Source organism: Balaenoptera acutorostrata, chromosome 4, assembly GCF_949987535.1.
Source record: "Balaenoptera acutorostrata chromosome 4, mBalAcu1.1, whole genome shotgun sequence".
Taxonomy (NCBI): Eukaryota; Metazoa; Chordata; class Mammalia; order Artiodactyla; family Balaenopteridae; genus Balaenoptera; species Balaenoptera acutorostrata.
This window is the reverse complement of record NC_080067.1, coordinates 87,887,130-87,895,662: the sequence shown is the minus strand read 5'-3', so window position 1 is coordinate 87,895,662 and position 8,533 is coordinate 87,887,130. Positions and strand designations below refer to the sequence as shown.

At 40.2% G+C, this 8,533-nt stretch overlaps 1 protein-coding gene across 1 annotated transcript; it reads left to right on the top strand.

Moving 5' to 3' along the window:
• The first annotated feature begins 783 nt into the window (after window positions 1-783).
• LOC103006290 (non-histone chromosomal protein HMG-14) lies at window positions 784-1,089 on the top strand. The gene has a single exon (XM_007181897.2). It carries the CDS (start codon window positions 784-786, stop codon window positions 1,087-1,089), a length of 306 nt encoding a protein of 101 aa, XP_007181959.2.
• Window positions 1,090-8,533: the final 7,444 nt, after the last annotated feature.

The window sequence follows — 8,533 nt, the reverse complement described above, 5'->3', positions numbered from 1 at the left end:
AAATCCTATTTATAAGATTTGTGATGGTCAGAAGAATGCAGAGCCCATCTATTTCTTCCAGCTAAGTAGCTCTGGTCAGGTTGCCTAACCTTTTTTTATTTTTTTTTATAAAGATACACATATTTTAAAGAAACATTAAAATGCCATTTCTATCCTCAGACCTTAAAAGGGGTCTTAATAATATCTGTGTTGTAAAAGAAGGAGGAACGGATCTGCCTGAAAGTGGTTGAGTTATAAGGAGGGATACTGAACTGGGGGAGAGGATTCTGTTGCAGGAGAAGTTTGGAACACGAAGTCTGAGTCAGAGATGTCTCTACCACACTTGTTGTCAAACAGAAATACGACGCAAGCCACATGCTTAGATTTAAATATCCTAACAGTCATGTTTAAAAATGTAAAAATAAACAAGTGGTTTTAATTTTAAGAAGATAAGCAATCCAGTGTATCTAAAGGATTACCATTTTAAGATATAATCAACACGAAACATTCACGATCTGTTTTACATTCTTTTTGTATATGAAGTTTTTAAAACGTCTGGTATCTGTCTTACACTTGGAGCACATCTTTACTTAGAAAGCTACGTTTCAAGGGCTCTAAAGCAACCTGTGGTCAGAGTTGACCATACTGCACAGCAGAGTTCTAGTAGCTTAAGAAGAAAGAGAAGGTGATCAAAAGGAGTTTGCATGCGGGTCCCAGCAGCTCGGGCGGCGGGAGGAGCGACAGAGGCCAGGCAGCCCAGCCTCGAGAAGGCTCTCCGCGCGCCGTGTCCGCCCCGTCGCCGCGATGCCCAAGAGGAAGGTCGGCTCCGCCGAGGGGGCGGCGACGGAGGAGCCCACGAGGAGATCGGCGAGGTTGTCAGCTAAGCCAGCTCCTGCAAAAGTGGAAACGAAGCCAAAAAAGGCGGCAGGAAAGGATAAATCTTCAGACAAAAAAGTGCAAACAAAAGGGAAAAGGGGAGCAAAGGGAAAACAGGCTGAAGTGGCTAACGAAGACACTAAAGAAGACTCACCTGCCGAAAATGGAGAAGCTAAAAACGAGGAGAGCCCAGCTTCTGATGAAGCAGGAGGGAAAGAAGCCAAGTCTGATTAATATCACACACCTGGTCCTATCAGGGGTCCCTGTCTCCCTTCTTGTACAATCCAGAGGAATATTTTTATCAACTATTTTGTAAATGCAAGTTTTTTAGTAGCTCTAGAAACATTTTTAAAAAGGAGGGAGTCCCACCTCATCCCATTTTTTAAGTGTAAATGCTTTTTTTTTTAAGAGGTGAAATCATTTGCTGGTTGTTTATTTTTTGGTACAACCAGAAAATAGTGGGATATTGAATATGGGAGGCTTTGGTTGTCTTGGGTGTCAGCTTAACCTTCCACAGATGTAGGGTAGCTTTTATATCCTATAATGCAAAGCATACTAAATGTCAGTTTGGGGTCAGTTGTGCATTTAATGTCTTAAACACTTTAAATTACTTCTCTTCCGATGTTGTTTTTGGTAGAATTGTTTCCTAAAGCAAACCACTCACCCCTTGATCTTGGCTCTCCTGGGCAGAATTTTGTGCACTCTGTAACATCTTTGGTCATGGTAGTCCAGTTCTTCTAGTAACTGCTAATGTGCTGTGAACGACTGACAATTTGAGTATGTAGTGTATATGATACTAAATTATGAATTAGTGGGACTTATGATGTAACATCATATCAATATTTGAAGGTATTGGTACTGGATATCCTGTGAAGGAAAATTTGCCTCCAAATTTTAAGCTGGAAAGTCACTGGAATAACTGTTCAGAAAGAATCTATATGATTTTTTAGATTTTTGGTACGTATGTTGAGAATTGTGTACAAATTAAAATGTCTGTGTACTGATCCTCAAAACAACCAATAAAATCTCAATTATGAAAGAAAAAAAAGGAGTTTACATGAAAATGAACTCATTTCAGAATGGGGTGACTGAAGTATAAAAAATTATATATCAATAATTGGAGGTGGATAAAATTTCCATCTACTGGGAATGAGGTAAGACAAATTATAGGGGAATCATGTGGAGTGAAATAAAGGGGGAAGAAAAACAAACACTGGGGGAGTAGGTGTTTCCCATTCATTGTCACTCACTCACTCAACAGAAAGTTACCATTCTCTCCGTTGCACAGAGGAGAACGCTAGCGCAGAGAAAAATTCAGTCACTGGCTCGAGTTTCAACTTCCTACTAGTCTATGAATCTGTGACTACCCAAAATCAATAGTTTGTATCTATCTTATTCTCATTGCCTATAGTGAAAAAAAAAAAAAGGATAAAAGAGGTATAATATACCAGCTGACCTGAGTCTCTGTTGCTGATGAGGCAGAGACAGGGGATTTGCCAAGAGCAAGGGGGGAGGAGGCTAGAAATCTTGTCAAGGGCTGTGTTTCAAAGGCTGTTGCTCCAATCCCTAGGCCTGTAAGGTGCTAGAGGAGGGGAGCCAGGCCCACAGCAGCTGTTGTACTAGGCAGTTGTTATTCTGGGGACATGGACGCACTGTTCTCTTGGTACAGTTGAAGACAGAAAACAAAAGTATGGGTTTGACAGTAGTCAGAGAGCATTGGTGGAAAAAACTGGAGAAATTCCTGCACATGAGGTTGGTGAAAAATCAGGGGAGCTTGTCCAATGACCTGCTCTGGATTTTCAGACACTAGGATAGATTCTTATCTGACTTACACAAGCTCAGTATGTTTCCTGGCTTGTATTTTAAGTTTTAAAATAAGTGTTACTCCAAACTGTCCATGTGAAATGCAGATCATCTACATTCTGTGATGTAATCCGCTTGGGTCATGGTGGTGAGAAGATTATCACATCGTTCTCAAACAGGCAACTCTTTTAGGAGAACTTGGAGGAACAGAAAAGGGGCATCAGACAGCTCTAATTAGCCTTACTTTCATGAAAACTGAATTTCATGAAAATCAAGTTATTTTCAGCTAAGGATCACTGCTGAGAGGAAAGAAAAACCAAATGAGCTGAAGAGTAACAAGACCCTCTTTAAAAATGGATTCATAATGAACTCTCATTTCTATTTGGATAAGTAGTTTACACATAATTACTTAACCTATAGGATTGTGAGAGAGTTAAAAAGTTGACCTTATTCATTCATTCAAAAGTTCCGTCAACAGCTGTTGTTCGAGCATCTACTCTGTGCTAAATGCTATTCTAGGCTCTGATTATAGACTAGTGTGGCAAAGCCTGCTAGCTGATTCCTAAACCCATTTCCTCTTCTTGGAAACACAACTAGACTACATTTTCTAGACTTTGGAGTTAGGTTTGGATATGAGTGAGTACTAGCCAATAGACTATAAGGGAAAAGGTTGCTTCTGCCCCTGCCATGTGTGATTCTCCATGAGAATCTTTCACCGACTATACTGACCTTGGGAACTACATTGAAGGTGGTGGACCACATAGAAGAAGGTGGCAGAATCACCGCTTAGAGGAGAGCAGTAAGAAAACTGGTTTTACACTTGAGAAGAGCTAGAAATAAACTTGTTATAGCAGCTAGTGCAACCTTAGATAATATTAGCATGAACAACAGACTTGCGCAATGCCCTCTTGAGAGACAGACAATAAATAAGCAAACCACATAAATATATTTGGTTGTATATGAAAATGTTAAGCCTAGCTATAGAAGAAGCCCCCATAGCTCAGGTTCATGCTAAAAGATTAAAACTGTTGTTGATACAAAAAAAAAAATTTATGTTTGACTTTGGAATAAATGACTTTGGAATAAACAATCTCTTTCTCTCTTCATCCTACCTCTCCACCCCCTGCCCAACAGACACACGTACCTCTTTAATCAAGTACCTAATTTTCTGAAACAGTGGTGGACTCCACTGCATGCAGTGAATAAGAAAAACCACATCATCTTAGAGATTTCAGTTCCCTGTTTTCTTTCCTGAATGTTAATCCATTGTAGAAAGATGTAAATGCATCTTTTCTGTAAGCAATAATGAAACATTGGTTGGCTGGTTAATTTTCTTCCATAAACAAAAGCGGAAATACTGAATACATTACCTGGTGGTAGAGCAGTGGAAAGATGACTGAGGTGATACTTAAAAGAGTTCTGAGATCCTGTCCTAATTATGTGATGGGAGCTAAAGAAGCTACTGCTGAGGTCTTAGTTGCCTCATATACAAAACTGGAGGTTTGGGCTAATTGACCTATAAGATTCCTCACACTTCTATTTCTAATTTCTGAGCCCGAACCGAAACTCTTTTTTTTTTTTTTATTGAACAGAAAAATGGTAGATGTGTGGCTCAAATGCAGTGCTTGGGAGACATTCTGCCTAGTTTACAGGTTCAAATGATGGGACTCAGCGTATGAACTTGGAATCCTCGACTCTCTGTTAGAGGCCTGATGCATTACCTAGAAAAAGGAGGCTAAAGAGACATTGGGAAATCCCAGGTGATTCAGAGATTCTGTTTGAATTATCCAAAAACCTTCCCAGGACTTTGACTTCATTTGACCCCTGTACTTCTGAAGTGTGTGTGTATATATGTATATGATTCTGATTTCCCAAAGATCTGAGCCTCCTTTGCCCTTTGAAGCTTCCACTTTTCAAAATAAGAACTGTATTGTTTTTAACAATTGGGTCTTTCTCCCCAGCTCCCCACCCCCGGCTCAGCTTCTCTCTTCTCTGTGTTCTCTCTCAGCCCCTCTCAACTGTCTGGCTCCTGACGGTGTGCGTTGTGATTTAAGACACTCTGTGCTTTTCCCTTCCTTACCACGGTGCCTTTGATTCACATACAGACAGATACATTCTTGATCAGATTTTGGCTGCTCCTCTTGGCTTGCTGGTGTTGCACTAGTAACTAATAAGCTAATAAGAGAAGGAGAGTGAGGAGAGCCTGCCTCCTTTTATAAAGCAAGTGGATGACAATGCTACAGCCTCCGTTTTGGCATCTTTAAGAAATGCTACCTACTTTCCCACTGGGAGCCTTCGTTTGTTTGGTCAGGCCACATCACTATGCAGAGGCTAGTGGTCGACATGCCAGACAGTGAAGGCCTGCTTGGATGAAGAAGATGAAATTTACGTAGTTGGAGGACCATTCTTTGTTCCATAGTGGATAAGCAATTGGGCTTCTTTGCTAAGTGTTCCATGTAAATCCTAAGTAGCAATTTTCAACCAGATTCTTTATAATCCTATTTATTTTTTGCCACCAACCTAGGATTGGGTCTTCAGACTCTAAACCTACATCCTTCTCTAGAGGCAGAAATGCTGGGAATTTTCTCCTGTGACCTATTTTTCAACACCTTTGCTGGATCCTTAGAGACATGACTGAAAAAGCTACAAGAAAGATTTCTTTATCTTACCTAAAGTTTCCTTCTTCTTTAGACATTTAAACACCCTATTTCAAAATATCAAAGTTCTGAGTGCTCATATCCTTTAACCCAACAGCTCTACTATTGTAGTTATGTTTGCAAAAGCATGTGTATGTGTGTGTGTGTGTGTGTGTGCGTGTGTGCACAGACGTATACATACAAACATGATTATTCTCCTTGTAATAGCAAAACCTGGAAAAAACTTGGGGACTACTTAAATAAATGATTGGTCATCCATAGAGTTGAACAATATGCAGCTATTTTAAAAATAAAATTGCTATATATGATGATTTTGAAAAATCTGTTACATTACTAAATGGAAAACATACTTGCACAGGCTGAACTCTTTTGTCAAAATTTTTATCTATCTCCTATCTATTTATCTGTCTTTCTGTCCGTCTGTTCATCATGCATCCAACCAGATACCTCTGCTGGTTTATGTATTAAGCATTTTATATTTTCCTGAGAGTGTAGATAAAATCTGTTAACAGCAACTTCCTCTAGGAAGAGTGACTCTGGGAAAGGGAGATTTACATGTTATAGTTTACCTTTTTGTGTTTTTTGAATTTCTAACTTGGTGAGGATATTGCTTTTATTTTTAAAAGATGTCATGTCAGCTGAGGTAAACTGGATTCTGATATTATGGAGGATTCCTCTTCTTTTTTTCTTTATATATTTCAAACCTGTGTAAGTCTTGTTTTAAAACGCCCTAATATGAAGGCTTAATGGTTATATAAAAATACGGTTCCAGTCACTTTCCTGAAAATGAATTTTGAAAGATGAAGGGAGAAACTCACAGGGGCTATAAGTCCCTGAGTGGTGAGAACACACGGAGGGGGCAGAGGAAAGGGCTGTGAAGGGAGAGGAGTGACACTGAGGGATGTGCTTCCCTCGATGCACAGAAGTGAGGCAAGTGAGGGCTGGCAGTTAGGAAAATTGGATTCCAGCCCCGCTCTGCCATTTCCTGCCCTCTTACACATATCACTTAACCTCTCCCAACCTCAGTTTCCTCATTTATAAAATAAGGGAATTGTGTTGGATGATTTCTGAGGTGCCTTCTAGCGCAGAAATCTACACAGTTCTATGAAATATCAGCCATTCTCCCCCCACATAATTGGCAGGAGGTGGTAATGAAATAAGGGCCAGAATATGACTCATCTTTCAATGTACATTTTCTCTGTCCTTCGACAGAAGTAGTCAGTAGGTCTTGTTTTTTTCCTCCTGTTACCCTGATAATAAGTCAGGATAAACTCCCTATAATGGACGCCACAGAGACTTTTATTGGCAGGGAAAAGCTGAGCTGGCCCAGAAATGCCCATTTGACAGAACACACTTCTAGTCAGAGACAGCAAAGGCAGGCACAGTGAATGAACGATAAGGTAGATCAGAGTGATCAGAGTTTTAGTTTAAAAAAAAACGAAAAACAGAAAAAAATACATCATTCATCATATGAAATTTCGCAGTTTGTGGTACGTTCTATTTTATCCGACTCTGCCCACCTGTTCTTTCTAAAGCCTTTCAACCCCACTAATGTTTTCTATTCCAAAACTACAGAGTAGAAAGAAGACTGACCCAATCACTGCCATCCCAGCATACTGTCAAGTTACCATGATCCTTTAAAGCCCTTGGCTTGGGGTTATGGAAAGAATGAAAGCCAAAAGTCGGGTGATCACTATTTCATGGTGTGACCTAGGAAGGCCAATGCAATGTGAGAAATACTTCTCGATCCCCTACCACATACTAGGCATCATGCTAAGCATTCAGTATTCAAAGGTCAAGGCCCTATGTTGAAGAAGATAGGAGTCTAAAGGGGGAAGGATCAACATATTTGTAACTACAGTACAAGTCCCACACCAGAAGGCCAGACCAGAGCTATGGAAGTACGGAGCAGGGGTTGTTTAGTCTGCCAAAGGGTCATTTGAGCTGGGACTTAAAGACAAATAACCAATATCCAGGGTCTCCTTTTGCTAACAGTTTCTGGCCTTACTGTAACAGGGAAAATATCTATATTTCTCTGCATGTGACTGCCCCAGAAGTGTACATGTGTGAAAAGAGCAGCAGGTCATCTGAAAGATGGATGAAGAAAGACCCAGAAAGAGCAGAGCTGCTCTGGGAATGTGGAAGAGTAAGGGAATGGGGAGCAAACCAGGGAAAGAATGGGCCCAAGAAGGAAGTAACGGGGAGACAGAACAGCGTACAGGGAGGGGTGAAACACTGTGGTGGGCTGTACCACTAAGATATTGCAGATTTCATTCCAAAATGGTCTTGTTTACCTTCAGAGACTGTGTTTCACTGGGCATCCCATAGTAACTGCTGCTAGAGTGCATCTCCTTTCATATAAGGTCCCCTGCTGTCATGAGCCTTCATGAGCATGGCTAGTTTTGTCCTGAAGCCTTTGGCAAAGTGGAACAAACCTAGCAGCACCTCTAAAGTGTGGACACCCTGCTGGGGTGAAGATGAATGGAAACGCTACTGGGAAGTATTTCACAACCGGGTGTGAAGGGGTAGAGAAAGGAAAGAAAATATTTCTCTCCTGGAGTGATTTATACTAGATTTAGATGAAGACTCACAGCCAAGTGTAGGAATCAGCTGTAAGTCACTTGTGAAAGAACAAATACTGTATTTCTTTTCCACTCAAGCCATGTGTTTAAATCAAATCAGCAAATATTTTTAATAATATCATTGTTCTCCAAATGTAGTCATTGCTTGATTTATTTACCCTTCTCTGAGGAGAGTCAGTCTCAGAACTGCTGGAGTCACAGGGTCAGGGAGAAAAGGACAGGATATTAATGGTTGACTGATACTATTTTCTTTTGAGGAATAAATTTAGAGTCTCTGCATCTTCTCAAATCCCAAAGGATGTCCCACAGTACTGAAAATTTTGAGGCTAGACTTGTCCCTGGTTTTAAGAATGATGAGCTTCCATAAAGGTCCTATTCAAATGTCAATTAATAGGCCAATACCTGAAGCCATTAACCTGTGAAGTCATTATGCAGAAACAGTAATTTTGCTGTGTAATTATAGAGGAAGAATCAAGGTAAAACAGTACTGCATTTTGATGCCTAATAAGATATCGAAAAAGGGGAAGAGACATTAATGACAGATAACATCCATTTCATTATTTTAAGTGTTGACTTGGGGTCTGAGAAATATTTACCAAGCCATGAGTTTCTCAGTGTCATAGTTAGAATATCTAA